The sequence below is a fragment of the Aythya ferina genome (assembly GCF_964211825.1).
Source record: "Aythya ferina genome assembly, chromosome: 1".
In the NCBI taxonomy this organism is placed as follows: Eukaryota; Metazoa; Chordata; class Aves; order Anseriformes; family Anatidae; genus Aythya; species Aythya ferina.
In genome coordinates this window covers 122,016,400-122,035,361 of record NC_140296.1, presented here as the reverse complement: position 1 = coordinate 122,035,361, position 18,962 = coordinate 122,016,400, and the positions used below count along the sequence as shown (strand labels likewise).

At 48.2% G+C, this 18,962-nt stretch overlaps 1 protein-coding gene across 5 annotated transcripts in view; it reads right to left on the bottom strand.

Moving 5' to 3' along the window:
* Positions 1 to 14,663, bottom strand: part of VANGL1 (VANGL planar cell polarity protein 1) — a 36,486-nt gene extending 21,823 nt beyond the window's left edge. The window contains exons 1-6 of one of the 5 annotated variants that reach the window (XM_084519420.1): positions 10,743 to 10,904; positions 9,944 to 10,052; positions 9,178 to 9,245; positions 8,807 to 9,100; positions 7,129 to 7,255; positions 3,767 to 4,374 (exon numbers count right to left, since the gene is read on the bottom strand). In XM_084519420.1, the coding sequence (XP_084375546.1) occupies positions 3,767 to 4,374; positions 7,129 to 7,255; positions 8,807 to 8,889 (818 nt within the window). In that variant the 5' untranslated portion in view covers positions 8,890 to 9,100; positions 9,178 to 9,245; positions 9,944 to 10,052; positions 10,743 to 10,904. Of the gene's footprint in view, positions 1 to 3,766; positions 4,375 to 7,128; positions 7,256 to 8,806; positions 9,101 to 9,177; positions 9,246 to 9,943; positions 10,053 to 10,742; positions 10,905 to 13,668; positions 13,839 to 14,523 lie in introns of those variants that run through there. The other 4 variants (XM_084519419.1, XM_084519418.1, XM_084519422.1 and 1 more) reach the window with 4 other exon arrangements.
* Positions 14,664 to 18,962: the final 4,299 nt, after the last annotated feature.

Here is an 18,962-nt window from a genome sequence, read left to right as displayed (position 1 = left end):
TCTCTCAGTAGTTCCTACAGATACATGAACTATCACAGATGTGCTTCTCATGTCCTTACCACAGGGATAAGAAAAAGGGAGGAGAAAGACCCACTCAAAGACACTTCTAACCTCAGAAAGCCATGCTTGCGCTGTAGCCCAACACACAGTCAGTGTGTAAGATCAGTAATTACCATGTGTGTTTGAAGCCATTCATTTTCCCGAGCTGTCTAGACTAGCAAAGCTCTAGGCTGGGGGAAGAACACTCACTGGAGAGGAAAGGAGTAAGCCCAGCACCCTCACTACAGAAGAAGAGGGCTTTCTCCAGCAACATCCTTCCTAGATTATTTCTCAACCATCCAGAAGGAACAGAACTGTGGCTTACAGATGCCATCAACGTCCCTACCTGTCAGGCTGCAAATCCAAGCCTCAGCTTACAACGCCATCAGCCTTTCAACAGGAAAGTTATCTCCTGTCACTCTTCCCCACCTTTGTTCCCCTTTGTTCTTGCTTTCAAAAGTCTCGCCAGCATCCCCACCCAACCTCTCTTGCATTTTTCCCAGGCTTTGCTTCCTTGCCTCTGCTCTCCTCCCTGCTCCTTGCCCACAGGTACCCCCGTAAAGCATTCCCCTGCCTGGCAGGGCAGCTCCTCCTGCCAGGAGGCAGCAGAGCAGTCAGTAAGCCAAGACTTGGCACTGCGTTCATGGGGACTCCACTTTAATTTTTACCTCCCCCTGCCAAACTCTGAGTCACTGCCAAAGGGAACGCGCATTTTGGCAGCCGAGCCTCCCAAAAGAAAAGTTAGAACCAAAGTGCTGGGGGTGGGACCAAGCCAGGCTATTAATAGGTTAATTATAATATGAATTTGGGGAACTACTCCCAAATACACTTACCCTCCCGGGCACAGGGCTCTCAAGGATGGTGTGGAATATCAAACGCTGCATATTCAGCTTCTTGGAGCTGGGAAGGATGGAAAATCCCATCTACCCTACCTCACAAAAACACAGTTTTCCAAAAGGGTGGCTGAGATGTTGATTTCTTCCCTTCTCCCCCATACAGTTTCTTTTCCTCACACTTAAAAAGCAGCTCCCTCTGTCTCATCAGAAAAGACCCAGAATTTGAAAGCTCACGCCTGTATTTAGAAAGATTGACACCCACAATTTTGCTATGGAAAAGATCCAGAGCTACTGCAAGGAGCAACGCCACACAAAGTTAGATGTCCCAAAAGCCTTCTCAATACCAGCCCCTTGGGAGCATCTTTTGGATGGGTAAAGCAGGCAGAATCCACGGGGAAGCAGGGACCAAACCTTTCAGACCTTTGGGAGCACAAAGATGACAAAAGGTCAGGCTGAGGCAACAGGGTTTTGATTTCAGGAGGCAGCCAGGTTTTTATACCTGTTGAAGCACGCTTCCTCCTTCCAGGTGGTAGCCCACAACCTATCTATGGCACCTTCAAAAGGGCTGGGGTGAGGCAAACATACATGGTGGTAAATGGGAAGAGCCCACGGGCAGCAACAAGCATTACACACATACTCCATCATAGCTCTGACCCTCTCTCCAGGATGCTCACGAGGCTGCTGCTTCTCCAGTCTTCCTGAACTACACTCACTGTCAACACGTGGCCTCCAGTCAGATCTGCACAGGTCTACCTTGATTTATTTCAGCAAAGACGTGAAGACAACACAGACACGTTATACAGCTGCCAGAAACTAAGGAAAAAGCAAGGCTACTTCACCGTTACTAGACGTGCTTGACAAGACCCTCCTGTAACACAAGGTGCTGAAGCATCCACATTCTGCACGGTTTGGATTCGATATGCCAGACAAAACTGCAATCAGCTTGCCAACAAATGAAAAGTTATTAATTTTTCATACATCTCAGGTTTCACCCTCGGTTTTACAAGTCCTTGCCGCCCTCGCAATCACCCAAGGCATTCCAAAACCTTGCTGCAAAGAGAAAACCTGAGAGAGCATTGTTTCTAACACGTGCTGTTCAGTATTTAGGTCTTGATTCTCAAGTAGATTTGTCTCCGATGGCAAGATTATTTGTGTGGTTAAAGGTAGACATGTAGACTTTGGCACAAGTAGGATCTTAATTCCTCTGAACACTGTAGGACAGGGTCTACAATACCACCAAGCAACCAAACCCTCTCAAACCAAGCACGCACTCGTGTGTACATACAGGTACATACATACAAATACTGAATTTTCTGGGCTGAATCACCCATGTGAGAACTGTCCTGGCACACCCCTGTAGTACAGGGGGGATCTTTGGTAGCTCTCTCCACCTCCCTAGTCTGAGAGGCCACCCTAGGTCTGTCACTTACCACAGAGGAATTTCTAAGATTAAAAAAAAGTAAACTCCACTGTGTTTTTTTAAACCTTCAAAGGTGATCTTTTTGTAAGTCAACTGGAGAGCTTCCATTACAGAAAAGAGGCTCTGCTTCACATTTTGCTGAGAAGGAAAATACAGCAGAGTCCAGACCCAGTTCGTTCACGAGATCACGGGTTCTCCCAGTAAGCCAGGATCAGCATCCAGGAGTCGACTTCCAGACTTGAGCTTCAACCACTAAATCTGCTTCAAAGCAATTCCATCGCTAAGCTAATGGCTGCAGGAGACTGTTCCTACATCCACTTAAACAAGCAGACACTAATCTCTCCATCTGCAATAAATATGCATGCCGTAGGGGTCTGGACAAGATAAGCAGAACAGATGCCTGAGCGCGCGCACAGTCTGGGGAATCATCTTCAGAGCTCAGCTGCTGGCTCCACAGGGCACAGGAACTGCGAGATTTCTAGACACCTTCGCAGGACACCGGAACCCAGGAGATTGAGACACCTGGCCTCTCTTGCACCTCTGCAGAGGGAAGCATTAATCCCAGTGGGAAGGCTGAAGCAGGCATGCATCAGACCTGCAGATATCGCACATCTCCCAAACGCTCCCAACATCTGACCCAGCAGACTGATCAACACCAGTGAGAACAAGAGTAGGTACCATCATGATACAGAACCAACCCTGGAGAAGTACAGCACCACTAAAAAGAAAAAAAAAAAAACAAACAGCAGCTTGCACCTACATGTGTCCCAGTATTCATTCTTATATGTCCAAACTGCTGGGAGTTTGGCCACATTAAGGCAACTGCTTCAGAAGGAGTTTCCCCAGAGCAAACACAAAAATGCAGTCAACTCCCGATCTTAGAAAAGAGTCCCTGGCCACTGAAAGCACCCCAGGGTACTGCTGTCTGTCTACACCCTTCAAGGCATCTCCCACCTGTCACAAAATCAGGTGTCAGAGCTCAAACACCTGAATGCAAGCATTTCAACCAGCTGTCAATGGCTCACACAGGAGCCGAGTGACAGTGCTCAATTCGACACAGGGGATGTTTATTCAGGTTCCTTCCACAGCTCTTGGCTGCACGGGGCAGTGAGGACACAGATGTTTTCTGCATTTTAGCACATTATATTGTCAAATGCTTTCCTCACACAGGGCCACTTCCTTCAGCCCCTGCCACATGAACACAAGGGACTGGTTTGCCAGTCAGGAGGCTCTGAAGAGTGACGCTCTGCAGGGGACTCTCAAAATGATCCCTGGCATGCACAACCAAAATGCACAAACCAGCCTCAGCCACACAAGGAAGTCTCTCCCCATTCCTCCAGTGGAAGATTCGGAAACCTCAGGGGGAAGATTCGGAAACCAGAGGTACAACACAAACCAAAACAGCTGGCGCTCTGCGCTGTGGCACAACCACATTTATCCACACCGCTGGATTTCAGCAGCGTGTACCTACCTCAAGTGCCCCAGGCTGTAGTATCGTGACTCTCCATCTGTTGACCGGACTACCTTGACAGTGAACATGGGCTGCAGCTGCCGTAGCTCCAGCAGCACGATGGCCAAGTAGTGAATGAAGAGCAGAGCGTCCACCAGGGACACCGCATACTGCACTATTCCTTGGTAGTTGGTGTCCTTCGAGTCCAAGATGCGAACGCCGTAAAAAAGCCAGTAGGAAAACACAAACAGGAAGATGAGGACCAACAAGAGGGCCCGAAACACAAACACCCTCGGGAGGTCTGCCTTGGGCTGGCGGAAGAACAGAGCCCAGGTCCCAATCAGGAGAATGAGGAGTTTGAACGCCACAGAGATGAACAGGCCCTCACAGACAGTACCACATGGCTCCAGATCATCCCGCCACAGGACCTGGGGTAACAGGATGAAGGCGATGGGGGTAAGGAAGACGAGGAGTCCAAGAACAGCTGCCACTGTTAAACCCAGGTAACGCTTGCAGTCCAACCCAACGCTGTCCTCCAGGTCCTTACTGATCCTGGCTATGTCCTCCTGGGAAATGCTGTGCTCGGAGGTGCCTGTGATTGCTGTTGTGGTCTCGCCCCAGTTGTCGTCCTAAAGGAGAAAGAGAAAAACATCAGCGAAACAATCACGTGATTTCTTCCACGTCTTTTATTATTTTTTATTTTTGGCCTGGAAAAGGATTGCTACAAGAAGCTTAAGTCTGCTAAGAAAAACCAACACCTCCAATATATTGAATAATCAACCCAGAAAATTACCAAAGTTTTGGAAACAACAGCCCTATGTCCAAAACACTGACTATAAACACAAAGTGTTAAAAACCTGTAACTGTAGAGCAAGTAGCTCAACTTCCTACACCACTCAGTGTACCCCAGAGGCAGTTCTTCCAGCACATTTAACAAGCAATAGGACTTAACTCTTGGAAACTGCAGTAACCATCAAGTCCTACGTGCGAAACAAGAACTAGCACCTTCCCCACAAATTTTGTGGTACGAGTGCATTACAGAATCACCTGGAAGGGAAAGTTTCATGTCAGGTCAGCTGCAGTCATTACAATCAAAAACATGTTCACACGTCGTTTTTCCATCAGTAAGAGGAACAACTGCATTTCCAGCAAGTTCCCCTACCTTTTCCTTTTTTTTTTTTTTTTTCCTCCTCTACAGCAGCAGTGCCCTCAGTAGCTGACATGCTAATAAAAGCTTAGTTAAACCAAAAAAATTACAGGTGGTCGACGAGGATATTTGCAGGTATGGTGCTTTAAATTTGAGGATCACAGACTACAATATAGTCAAGCTTCAGATGACATCTTGTTTTTCCAAAAGCCTCATTTCTTCCCTAGCTTGTTTCAGAGGAGTTTGGCGAGCTAGGGCTGCCACCCACACCATCGTGCCTCCAATTGCTCCTTCCTGCTGCTGGCAAGACCAAAGAGCTATGCTGACACACACGGATTTGATTCACAGCTGCTGCTGAAGTGACTCGGTCAGGAGAAGGCTCCTGATACCTCCTACAAACACCAAACAGCAGCGAAGCCTGTGTTTTATTGCCTGGCACCTGACGCCTTTGTAGCTGCAAGGCTCATTCAGAAGTCCACGTTTTGCTTTTCCTTTCACCCTCCTGAGTCTATCTTTCTGCAGCCTGTATCGTTAATAGGATTTACACCTTCTCCCAGACTTTGGCAGCTACATACGCTGATCTAAGCACTTTGTTTTAAAGAAATAGGCATCATTTTAAGCACGAGACATGATACCTTTAGACATGAGTGCTGTAGAAATGTACAACCACAGGGTTTCCTATGTATCAGAGCACTTTTAAACCATTATTCATCTCTTTAAAAGAGGTGCAGGAGACAGTCTTCAAGAATCCTTGGCAGAAGAGTGGACAGAGGCAGCAACATTACTATGAACAGCTCCAGTGATTTACCTCCTGATGCTCTTCAAGACACCAATACCTCCCTGCCTACTGCAGCAGGGCTTTGAGACAGACCAACCATAGTCAGGAACTTGAATTTATCTGAGTTTTGAGCCATTTCTCAACAAAACAAATATATCTGCATTGTAAGATGTCCTGAAAGGGAGCATAATCATATCACATCTTCCTTTTCGCCAGCGTCTCCAGTAAAGCGATCTAAGCATTTCAAGTATTTTATGCTTATGTATGAAATAGCTCTGCATAATTTCCCCCGTTTGATTGACAAGAAAGTGCACAATAGAGAAGGGATTGAAACATGACAGCAGCTTAAGGCTACAGCCCAGAAGAAAACAGGCAACTTCAGTCCCAGTCTACCACTTAAGAAAGCTCCTCCCATATGAAGTGGCACAAGCAGAAAAATCATGCATTTACAAGTCTAAATCTCAAGTGGTACAAAGCTGCTGAATGCAACCCAGGACATGCAGGAGAGAACTCTTGTTCATGCATCAACTTATTTTTGTTTGACTTTGAACTGCACTGCGGAGGTCTGCATGAAAACAAGGGCTTAAAAATTCACCTGGACATTTATATGCATTCAAAGTAACAACTCTGGAAAACAAACACTTGGTTACAAAATACATGGATGTACAGGGAGTAAGCCCACTTGCAGCTACACGAATACTGTTTTAAGTACTACCATACATAATCTGTGTGGAAACTGGGCATCGATATTACTTTTTTTTTTTTTTAATTATTTTTTTAAAGTAGAGGTGAAGCCCCGCAGCCAAAAATTAACATACCAGAAGTCCAACCCAGAAGGCAATGAAACATCCTGCACTCTGTTTTGCAGCATCAGTGATTATTTGAAAACGAGAATGCACCTTCACATCAACTGCTACAGCAGAGATTACTGGATCCATCCTAGATGCGATCTACACCCAGCATTTTTCCCTTCTTTACTTAATCCAGTGTTAACATACCAGCTTCACTGAGTTTTGGGCTTTTTCTCCCCTTCCCAGCAATTTCTCGTTACCTTTATGCTTCTTGCCTCTCCTCCCCAGTGGGATCCTGGCCCTAACATTTTACACTATTACCCCAAGCAAATCCCATCTAAAGACAAAAGAGTACACGCAGGTGAAAGGATTGACCTGAATAATGCACGGTGAGGTGATGGAAACACATGTTTCTGTAGACCTTAGCAGATGGCACTCTTTGGAGACAGAGGTAGATTAGTGCCCCAGGGGTAGTCACATCAGCACTGGTGCTGTCAAAAATAACGCTCTCAGAAAGACAGAACTGATCAAGACCTGGGCTTAATGAGTGAATAAATGGTAGCCACAGGTCGTGGCAGCACATTAACAGCACGTGAGCAATGCTTTTTCCCCCCCATACTCATCTGCTCTGTTCCAGACTCCAGATGTGCCTTCACTCCCTCCTTACCTGGCCCTCCTCTGTCCGAGAGGCATCATTCCCCAGCAGCGGCTCCGCAGGAGGTGCCTGGATAGTGACAGACTTCTCGGATCGGCTGCCGTCTTTGCTTCGTGGCGATTTGTGCCTGTCGCGACTCCTTTTCCAAAGGAGAGGAAACAAGAAAGTTAGCAGAGAGCACGGCCTGGAATTACACCACCTTGTACTTGCAGCAGGTGCCCTGAGCGTTAGGTTATAGTTCCTGCTCGCTCATCTCTTGGTCAACATTGATTTCATTTGCTACAGAACAAGCTTCCAAAGAGGCAGAGTGACCTCGCCCAGAGCAGCCTACAGGCTGGTAGCTGGCACAGTTTAGCTTCTCAGACAGCTCCTGCAATGTGGAGTCTTGTCAGCTAAGACCTTCTTAACACCACAGGACAACTGGTGAAATTTGTTTCCACTGGTCAACAGCCCCCAGCTAACCTCTTACAAAGAATATCAAGGGTAGCAGGGCAGTGCTTACTGCCAGAATACCCTTGTAAACCTCATGGCTTCTCATTTGAGAATATCTCAAGAGATTTTCACCTATCCACCTATCTGCTTGCCAATATTTCCCCCTCCTTTCCTACCTGGAGAGGAAAGCAGCCTTTGCACCAGAGACCCTCACTGCACTGGCTTAAAGCTCGGGAGCATCCAAAATCCCAGCTCTTGCCACTGCATCTCTTTAGGGATTACCAGAGCCTAAAGGTTTCATGGGATGAGACTTTTTCCTGTTTGCAGTAAGAGGCTCTGGGATTGTGTATGTAGTTTTGGGAACTTCGAAGGCATCTTTCCACATTTTATTCTGAACTTCAAAGGACAATCCGCACCAGGGGGCTGCGGGTGTTACAGGAGAAGGGAGGAAAGGCAAATGAAATGTTTTACTCAAGAAACAGACTGCAAGCAAAAAGACTATTTTTGTGGAAGAGCTCTTTTTCCAACCACACAGGATAATTGCTTCTGAAATGCAAAGTTATTTTGGACCAGCTCAGTCGTAAATTACAAAGATTGCAAATAGCACAGGCTTTGCATTTAAAACTAACGATGATGAAAAAAAAAAAAAAAAAAAACAGTTTCCAAGTAATCAGATGTTTTAGAGCGAGATGGTTTTTGATGCCACTGAGCTACCAGGACAGAAAGAGGTCTTGCTATTCGAGTTCAGAAAAGCCTGGCTTCTAATCCAATCAATGCTGATAGAGGGCTTGCTGTAGACTCAAGTACCACTCAAGTTCTGTTAAAAACCACCACCAACAAAGAGTCGCCAGGAGGATGGTGGGAAGAGAAAGGCAGCCTTGTTGTTACACAATAAAGAAATAGCATTAAAAAAGAAAACAAGTGGCAATATCACTCCAGGAAGTCTGACACATCTCTCCAGAGAACTCTACTTACCCCGCACACTTTAAGAGCAGAATTAAGTGATCTTTTCCTTCTGCTAGCGCTTCCCCAGTGTTGCTGGCCATACATGACCCCAGCGTGCGTGCAACAGTTTGAATGTCATTAAGCTAGTGGCATAATTGCTTCCTATCCTGTCACCTGGTTCCCCTTGAGGACTCTCCACACACATCTTCCCTGGAGCTGGAGCATCAGTGATTTCATCCTGACTTATATTTTTTCCCCAGAGTACACATCCTATCTTAGAGCAGCAAGTAATTAAAAATAAACACTTCCTTACCCTTGTCTGTGGGCTTTTTTGGAGTGACCTGAGTAGTGGGAGTATCCCGAATACGTTGATTCTGTATCCATTGCAGCAGACATTGGGGTCTGCACGGACGGCAGCACAGGTTTTTACTTAGAGATGGGTTCCTGGTGCTCCTGAGGTGGAGTCCGTGATAAAAGTGCTTTCCTGGGTACTCTTTGCTTCCCAGTCATCAGTGAAGCCTGGTCCGTGGGGACTCGAGGACGCTTCACTTACCAGGAATCCTTCCAGATGGGGAGGAGGGAGGGTGCTCGGCTCCTCACGGTCGGCCTGCGGAAAGACAAACAGGCATGGAAATGCATGCTGAGCAAAGCAAAACAGTTTTCCTGCTGTGCTAATTCCCTCACCCTCTTCCAGCCGGCCACATGTCCCCAGCTCACAAGCTCATCCTGGCCCGATCGCTCTCTTTTTTTGTCTGGAGAAACACACACATTTGCAGATCCTTAAACAAACTGATAACGTAGCCCTGATTTGCAAAGTCTAGCTCCTTCATCCAAAAATCTGCAACAAAGAGCATCAGGCACTTGATAAAGAAGGCTCAGCAGCCCAGAGGGAGAAATTCACCCCTTGGGAATTGCCAGAAAATTAATAATAATAAAAAAGGCTCAACTTCCACACCCCCTTTCTTCTCACCCCATTAATGCAGATCCCAAGCACCACCAGATGCAGAGTGACAGCTCTTCCTGGGGGAAGGGGCGGGTGACTACCCCAGCAGAAATGCTGAAAACGATCAGACCACCGTGTCTGAACCTGCTTTGTTTTCATAACTGCAAGGTGTGCCCGTTTTACAAGCATTAGTTACTCCACGATCGATGGCTCTTGCAAGCGCCTCCCTTTCTTTGCAACCTTCGCCTCCAAGAGCTAATTTGGGCTTGGAAGAATTGAAATTCATTAGAAGTTGGATCTATATATACACACGTATTAACCGTAGTGGTGAAAACTGATTAGAGATCCTCATCTGGCTTATATGGGCCAGCATTTCTTGCAGCATGGAAGCAAAGCTTAAATCCCACCTGCGAAAGGCAGAAGAAGATGGTTGTGCTTTTGGGGTCAAGAACAGGGTGGCATCCTAACAGCTCCCAGGAGTCACACGCCTGCTTTCCAACCCCATACCTTGCATTTGGTTTCCCAAATTCCTGCCCAGCCCGCTGCTGCCTCCAGCCAACGCCAGCAGAACAGGGGGCTACAGCCACGCAGTAGTCTCCGAGCAGGCAAAGGACTGCTTTAAATTAAATTAAATCCCTCAGTTACGCTCTGCTCACAGCACTTCCCAAAGCTGTTAGCAATAAAACCATCAGCCACTGCTTTCCACCCTCTCCCTTCCCCAGCAGAGAGGGACGACAGCAGCAGTTGGGCTTCGTACTTGGCCTTTGTGGATGTGAATCCCCAGGCTGTAAGGGAATATGGTGCCTCAAGAAAGCTCCTTGAAGGCACCACAGAATCCAGGATGGGCAAATAAGGATGGAAACATAAAGCCCGGATTTGGAAAAGGGGGGAACGAGGATGAATTCAGACTCCATAGGCAAAGGAAACACAAAGCCAAGGCACAGTTTGAAGCATCACATCATTACTGTAAGAGGAACAAAAATCCCCGAGCCAGGGACACATGATGCAACACATCAACGCCCCAGATCTGCGCACAGCCTGCAGCTCATGGCTCCAGCAGCTCAGAAAGGCTCATTTTTACCTCCATCCTGCTAGAAAACCTTGGATAAACCCCCTCTACAATACCCAAACCCTCCCAAATACAAGAGGTGCTAAGAGGCATTGCAGGATTAACCCACTTACTGCTCGTGGCGTTACCAGAGTCTGTGTGAGCAACCACTGCCTTCACAAACATACCCCACCGCGATATAGGAATGGGAAAAAAAACAAGGAGAGCTGCTGGTGCACATCATTACGGGTTACTCACTCTCCCCAGGCTCTGTGCTGGTGCGGGTGGCCCGTCTACCTGCAAGCAGATGAACCACAAGCAAGCAGCTCCCATTTGGCAGCGCCAGGCACCCAGGCACGGAGAGCAGGCTCGCAGCGAGACAGGAAGGTCAGGGCAGGCTGGATCACGCCAACTTTCATTTTCTGCGTAAACACGAGCAACGGTTTTGACATAGCTCTGCGAAAAGTCAACAGCAAGGCCCCCAGAAAAAACGTTCAGCCTCCTGGACGGCGGTCAAAAAGCGCCGCGATGAACTGGGGAACTCTGCACCACCTCCCGGTGATGCAGGGAGGGGACGGAAGACAAAGAGCAGGATGAATTGCATCCCCGTGTTGGAGCTCTGAGTGCCAGAGCCAGAAACCAGCCCTGGATTCGCCACCACCCCAGCAGCACCCACTGCTGAAGCCTGAGCAAAGCTGGCACGTGCCTTGGAGGTAGTACGACTATACCCAAACCGAGCAAAATCTATTACCACCTCCACTGCTGAGCCACAAATCATCACCTTTCTTACCCTACCCCTCTGGGCAGGGACAACTGCACCGCCTAAAGCAGCAGCCCCATCAGATGGGGCCTCATCCCTCCACAAACAAGCGTGAGTGGAGAGCCCCATTTAGCTCATGCAAACAGCTTCCCAAAAAGATCATCACATCTCACAGAAGGCACGGTCTGTCTGTTTGCAGATCTTCAGGTCCTGCACAAAAGCAAGCTCCTCCTTGAGGGCACGGCTGCAATACGCTTGGGTTTTTGGGGGAGAAGCCACCATGAGTAGCTTCCACCTCCGCACCATGGCGCATTCCTCTCCAGTGAGCAAACAGCACCACTGGAGGAGAGGGGAAAAAATCACCTCTCTCTCCCCCTTGCCACACTTTTGTCCTGGATCCTTTCCACGATCCATTTCGCATCACAGCCCCAAACTGCAAAACCAACAGCACGGTGAAGAGAAGCCCTCCTCCGCTCAAACCACCGTGCTGTGCAGCCGCACGCTGAGCCCTTTGCTCCCCGAAGGGCTGAGACGCTCGCTCGCTTCGCCTTCCCCTCGTTGACAGACGAAGGAAGGATGCTGCAGACCTCGTCGTACTGTGAGCCACTAAATGGGAAACAATACTAGAGGCCCCAGAGGAAATCCGGGGACCCTAGTCTGGCAAGACGGATGGATGGCCGCATCCTGCACGGCAGTGAGGAAATGTAGTTACCCCTGAGCACTGTACAGATCGCTGTAATTACAGTTCCTACGCAGCTACACAACTCATTGTAACTCCCTCTTTTCATACGCTCATAAATCTCCCCCCAAAGTTCCTTTGAATTGCTATTTTCCACGCTGGGAGCCCAATCCCGCTTCCAATGAAGCTCGCCTTGTGATCATCTTCAAGGCAGCGCAGCTTGGCTCCCGGCCCAAGGGAAATTTAAAAAGAGCAAGTTACATCTTTAAATCAAAGCGGGCGAACGCAAACAAGAGCGCTCTTTTACATCCCAGGCTTTCCCAATGGGTTTCCCCCCCTGCGAAGCCGAGGCGAACAATTCCCCCATCGGCTCCGCTTTGAAAACCTGGCCCGCGCAGCTCCGTTCCTACCCGGTGTAGGACTTGCAGTCGCTTACGGTCTGCTTAGCAGCGGGTTCACGAAGTTACGTGTGCCTGGAAGTGCGATGCCACAGGAACTTTTTGCTGTTGAATTTCCCGAGCGGGCCCCGATCCAGCCATTTGATTTGTAAGCACAGGAGTTCACCCGCAGTGATCTGCTTGCGGAGCCAAGGCTTTCATTTTTAACTGCCAACGAGCTCTCAAAAAACCAAAGTGTTTTTTTTTTTGGAAAACGTGTTTTTCCAAAAGCTTTTTATTTACTTTTGCATGTCATTAAGTAAGGTTCGTTTTGGCGTCAAAATATGCAAACCGGGACCTTTACTCTATGGCAGCGGTTCTTGATTTGCAAGCCCCACATCCCAAAAAGAAATGTTTCACAGTCAGCAAATTCAAGCCCTCCAGCAATACGCTCTCTTTTTCTTCACTGCTTCTCGCAGGCTTCTCAGAAACAGCTCACAAACCCCCGGGAATTTCCAGCCCCTCGGCTGAAAACCATCAGTCCGTGACACGGATACTTCAGAAAGCACGGTCACCGCTCACTGAAGCGATCCACCTGCACGTTGAATCACGCCGTGCCACAGCGCAGGTCTGAAAATTGAGCGAGGCTGTCCCAAAAACCACCCCAGCAAGCGGTGCTTCCCACCAGCAAAGCCCCAGCCTCCTCGCTACGCAGCTGATCTGTGACTTGGGAAGGTCTCTGCACGGGACCCATCAGTCAAGCACCTCCCGGGAGGATGTCCTCTGCCCGCTCCACGAACCACATCTGCGCTGTCCAAGTTCGTGAAGCTCACCCGGCGTTCGAGCCCTCATCAATCATGCAGATTATACCTTGGGTTGCCAATCTGTTGGCGTGGTGAAAGCTTGCACTTCCTCGCTCGTACGTCTCCCATGCTGCTAGACCTTCAAACGCACCTCTCAATCCCGGAGCCGTGCAACGTGGTAGAAATGTTGTTGCCTCACCCTCGTTGCTCCAGAGCACCCGAGACTGTGCGTAGGAACTGTTTTCAATACCGATGTTCAAAGCCCTACAGCCTTGCCGAAGCAATGAGGGCAAGATCTGCCCCGGGGCTATTGCTTCAGCCTCTGCCTATCCCAAGCTGACGGTACCTGTACCTGATTTCCAAAGTTTATTTTTAGCCATAGCAGTTAGATGGAGAGATAACGCGAAAGGTTACAAATCGCGAGAGGTTTCCCTAGTGAAAGCGCTCTCCTTTAGGAGACTGCCTGCGTTCCCACGTTTTCTATTTGGATTTAAAAATAAATAAATGAGTCTACAGACCCTGAGCAACCCCACAGCACACAACCCAGCGTTTCCCCAGTACGTACTCTGGTCTCCTCGTGGTGGTAAAGCCCTCCCTGGGTGCATATGCCTGTAATACATCAAAGGCCACCACGAATACCGACGCTGCTCACCAAAACCAAGAGGCCAGTGGCAGCCACAAGGACTCCTGTATCTGGGCGAGCAGCACCAGGCACAGCTCAGGCATCTGCTCTCCCCTCCAGGCAGCCGGCCAGCGACCACGGGCAGCGAGCTCTTCGCCTGGGTGGCTCCCAGGCAGGCTGGAAACCCATCCAACGCCTCGGCTCACAGGGAGAGCTCTCCGGGGAGGCTCTCTGCAAGGCTCGCTTGTTAATTTTGAAGCAGAAATGGTCAAGGGAGGTGCTGGCGGAGCCGATAGTGGTCTTGGAGTTGCGGCCAGCTGCAAAGCCAAACCCCAGAGGGGGACGAGAGCCAAGCACGTTCGCAGCCGAGTTGGCCGAAGCAATGCTGGAGCTGCCTTCCTCGGAGCTGGGACACCCCGGCGATGGGGTGTATGTGACACGACATATACAAAACATCCCGATTTGCTCCCCTGGGCAGCATGGCTTAATGCATGAACTCCCCAAAGCTGCAAACACTCCGGGGCGAGGCGCTTTGACAGACCCAGGGCTGAGGAAAGCCCCGCCGTGACAGCCGGAGGGCTGCCAGCGGAGAGCTCAGCCTCTACCCTAAAAAACCTTCCTCCCAGCCCAGGTAAGAGCCCAAACCGGGACGGGTCTGGCTTGCAGGGGCTGTGCCGAGGGTGCCCTTAGGGGAACCAGCGGCTTTGCCCTCTGCCGGGCAGCACCCACCTCCTCCAGCCCTCCTCCCCACCCGCAGCACAGCCGCCGCCTCTCAGTGCCCACGATTTTGGGGCTCACCCTGCCAGGCTACGAGCCTCGCCACCTCCTCCCCTTCACCGACAGACGGACACACCGACGGACGGACAGACCGACCTGCCTCCCCCATGCCCGCTCCTCCTCCTCCGCCGCCGCCTTCCCCCGGCGGCGGCCGCCGTTCGCCGCCGCTTTCCGCTTCCTGTGCCCGGCACCGCCCCGCAGCCCCGCCCCGGGCCGGCCCCGAGCCCTCCTCAGCCCTTAATAACGATTAATTGCGTCAATTAATTGCGAGGGATCCCCCTCCAGATCCCTATCCTCTGCCCGAGTTGCTGAGGAGCAGCCCGCCCCACAAAGGGCGCCGAGTGCCTCCTGTCAGACAGCTCCTGCGCTGCCTTCACGCGGCCCCTGTACCTTACATCTTCTATATTTCCCTTCATATTTCCCATTTTTTTGCCAAAATAACGCCCTAACTTTTCTCGTGGCACCCGTCCCCTACTCACCGTCTAGCACGACGCTGCCTGGTTTCACCATTTCGGGCAGGCAGGAGTTGGAGGAACCGTCCCCACATGGCTCCGGTGTGGCAGTCCCATTACCTCCGTACACCTTACCCACCCTATACCTGGCTGGAAGCGGCCAGTATCAAGTAATAGGCTCCATCTCGCCTTGTGTCTAAACTTGCCCGCGGCCCCAGCACCCTGCTGCATACCAGACGGTCGCCCTGCCCTGGAAAGTGTTTGACATCGAGCTGAGAGCATCACCGGGTGCTCCTGGCTGCCAAAACTTCACTATAGGGCAGCTTGCTTTCCTGCTCAGAGCAAGGGAACGTGACAAAAAGCAACGGGACAGAGTTTATTCAACCCATGTATCATGGACAGGGGAGAAACTCATGGTTTTACTGGTGCGGAGTGGGGAGGACAAGGGGGGATGCTGCCCGCCCTGACAGGGTATGGAAACTCGGGGAGTAAAACTTCAACACAGAGAAGGGGATTTTTTGAGATCTGAAAGATTCCTGAATACCAATTTCACTCCTGGATTCTAGTTTTGTGGTTCAGAGCAGCAGGACTCACTGCAGTACCCGGAGGAAAGGAGATCGGTACGAGATCTCAGCTGGGGATGCATCTAGGCCCTGTCCAGACCCAGGAGGCACGAATACACTTCAGACCCTCTGCAACCTTCTCCCACACGCATCAAGCTTTTAAACAAAACACTGGCAAAGACAGGATACACTAAAGACAGGCTCAGAGGCAGATACTGAGGTGCTGTTACATGCTTATCTTTCATCATCTGTTTAAGCTGCTCAGACATGAGGAAACTTTTGGCATGAGTCAACCTACTTGTGCGGTAGGGTCATCGTTTAGAAATCTGTGAAGTGCTAAGCTACGTCAGCGTAGCGTATCACTACTGAATAGGCAGGATTAGAGGTGTTTGTTGCTAGTTTCCTGGTTGTTTGTTTTAAGAATACCCAGAACAGATCTCAGATTCACAGGAGAATGATTTAAGCTGGAATGGACTTTAGGAGATCATCTGGTCCAGTGTCCTCACTCAGCACAGGGTCAACTAGAGCAGGTTGCTCAGGGCTGGGCTGTGCCAAGTCAGGGTTTGAGTATCTCCAAGGATGGGGAGTCCACAGCCCCCCCGTGCAAGCTATTCCAGGGTTTGAACAGTAAAACATGCAACCAATGAAATGAACTAGTAAAAATGTTTTATGTTTAAATGGAATTCCATGTATTTCCATCTGTGACTGTTCCTTCTTTTCCTTTCACGGGGTTCCACTGAGAAGAATCTGGATCCATCTTCTTTATTCGCATCAAGTATTTATACACATCAATACACATTTATACACACCGATTCCCCTCTGAAACCTCTCTTTTCAAGGCTGGAAAATCCCAGCTCTCCCAGCCTCTCCTGGTGTGTCAGATGCTCCAGTCCTTTAATTATTTTAGTGGACCTAAGCCAGGCTCACTCCAGGACATCCGTATCAAACAAACATGGTCTTTGGCCCAGGGTGTACGCTGTCTGCATGCAATGCAAGAAACCAGCACTGTTTAGATCCCATCTACTCTGACCTTTTCGCATTCCTGCTGGCACAGTGGCCAGGGAATGTTTTAGGAAAGATCTGCATGTGGTCAAGTGCATGGACTCGCACTGCTTTGAAGAATGTTTACAGATGCATATGCAGAACAAGCAGATAAAGAGCTAAGACACGCACATGAAGCCAGGCTCACACTTGGCCTGTTTCATTTACTTCATGCCTTTCATTTACTTCAGTAAATAAATAATTGCTCAGTAAAAACTGACACATTTTCGAGTCGTACAGGAAGCAGCTACTGGCTTCCCTAACAGTCGTTTCAATTCTTTTCCCAACAGAAACATGACTCATGTTCTCATTTCATATAGATCCTTGAGGAGACTGTTTATATCCATAACTTTGAAGAGACACTCAGAAAAATGCCAGTTAGTACAAGCAAGAACATTCAGTTTGAAAGATGAGGATCTGGATGATTTTTGTCCTCATCAAGTTTTCAGATTGTTCTATATTTCTTCCCACAAATGCAATTACCATCTGACCAAGGCTGAGATGGGCGGATAACAGAGTCTAGCACGTAAAACACACTGACTTAATCATGCAGGGAACTCAAAACGATATAGAGATCTGCTTGTTTAGAGGAAATACTCATTTGTAATTCTACTAATCCTGCTACTGCATTCCTCAGGCTTGTATCTTTCACTCTGAAAAGCATGTGTCAAACAGAAAACCGGGGAGAGATGTATTTTTGGTCATATTCATGCGGAACACAAGCGATCTTGAATCTGCTACAGGAGGCACTTTCTGGAATGTGGACATTATCCCTTTTTATAACAAATCCCTCAGTGTTTTGAATCATTGTCTTACATCTTGATTTGCTGAGCACAGTTCATGACCAGCCAGCTATCCAATCAAATTAGCTTAATAAACATCCACTCTCTCTTCTAAAAGCATCTATTGTAAAGTGGAGGGAGTTTTTACACAACTTTAAGCATCAGGTTATGCTTTTAAGTCATATCTTTCCTCATGGTTTGTTCTTCTTTTTAATTTCACAACCTTCAGTTTCACTTATTTTTAAATGAGTCCAATTATTTACCCTACTACTTTTCCACTAATCATTTTTGTGAGCCAAATTCTGCCTTGTTTGGAGACCCATGCAATACTTCTGTTAAGATATCTAGAGCAGCTTCTGCCTCAATTTTCTGTCACCTTGGAAACTACTCTTCCTTTTTCCCTTCCCAAAATCCAAACTCTTCCCCAGGACACAGATAGGTATTCAGTGACAAAACAATCACAGATCTACACCCATCCATAAAACCTGTTTTTTTTTTCTTTTTTTTTTTTTTTTTTCTGCAGTTTCTTACTGCTTACTGAGTAAGATGAAAAGATCATAGTTAAGTTATAGGCCCTAGTTTCGTCACCTAAACCAGAATTTGTCTGCACAATGCTTTGAGAATCAGAGGCAGTGCCTCATCCCAGTAAGAAACATAGAATCATACAATATTCAAGTTGGAAAGGACCCACAAGGATCATCGAGTCCGACTCCCAGGTCCCCAGAGGGCCACCAAAATATAACAAAAAAGTAATAATCTAATCATGTGTCTGAGAGAACATAAGCGTGGGCTGAGCCAGCACAAGCACAAACATTAATGAGTTACTGCTCACTTTTATATGGCATCAGCAGAAGCCTCCAGCATGGGATATAAAGTTTTTTCACTGAGAGACTGGATGCCCCCTTCAATGATCCTTTCTGATGAAACGTCTCAAATAGCCAATTTGAACTGTGCATGATCTTACTCTGTGCCACTGACCTCAATCAAGCAGCATACATCCGAAGTTTTAAGTAAATGTGCAACAATAGACGTGGACAAGGAGCCACATTTCATCTCTTGATGCCATAGAAAATCTTATTTAGAGGAAAAGGAAAGCCAGAAGGACATGGCTACAAAAGAACACCTTCCTTCCCTTTCGGGGTAGTTGCTGCTTAAAAAGGGAAAATGTGTAGTACTGCACAGCTGAAGAAACAGCATGACACAATTATTTTGCATAGCAACTTGCATAAAAGCTACTGAGCCCTTTATGGAATTAATTATCCAAAAGATGAGATTTCTGCCCAAATAAAGTGAAATGGTGGAGGGTAGCAAACACTACGAAAACTTGACTTGGCAGAGATCCTGCAAAAATCAGTTCAGGACTCAGCTGACATCTCACTTCTATTTCAAGGCAGATAGTGGCAAGACTTTTCTTTGGATTCAGTAGACTTAAAGAATATTGTTTAAAAATGAATAAAAAAAAAAAAAACACACCAGAAGCATAGCCTAAGTAAATTTAAAAGGGAAAAAAATAAGGTAGATTTCATCAGTACAGGCAAAGAGGAGTAGAAGCAAAGAAAGAGAACATCTTTTGCCTGATTTGCCCCTAATTTAGAGGGCTAGAGTCCACTGTGTACCATGAC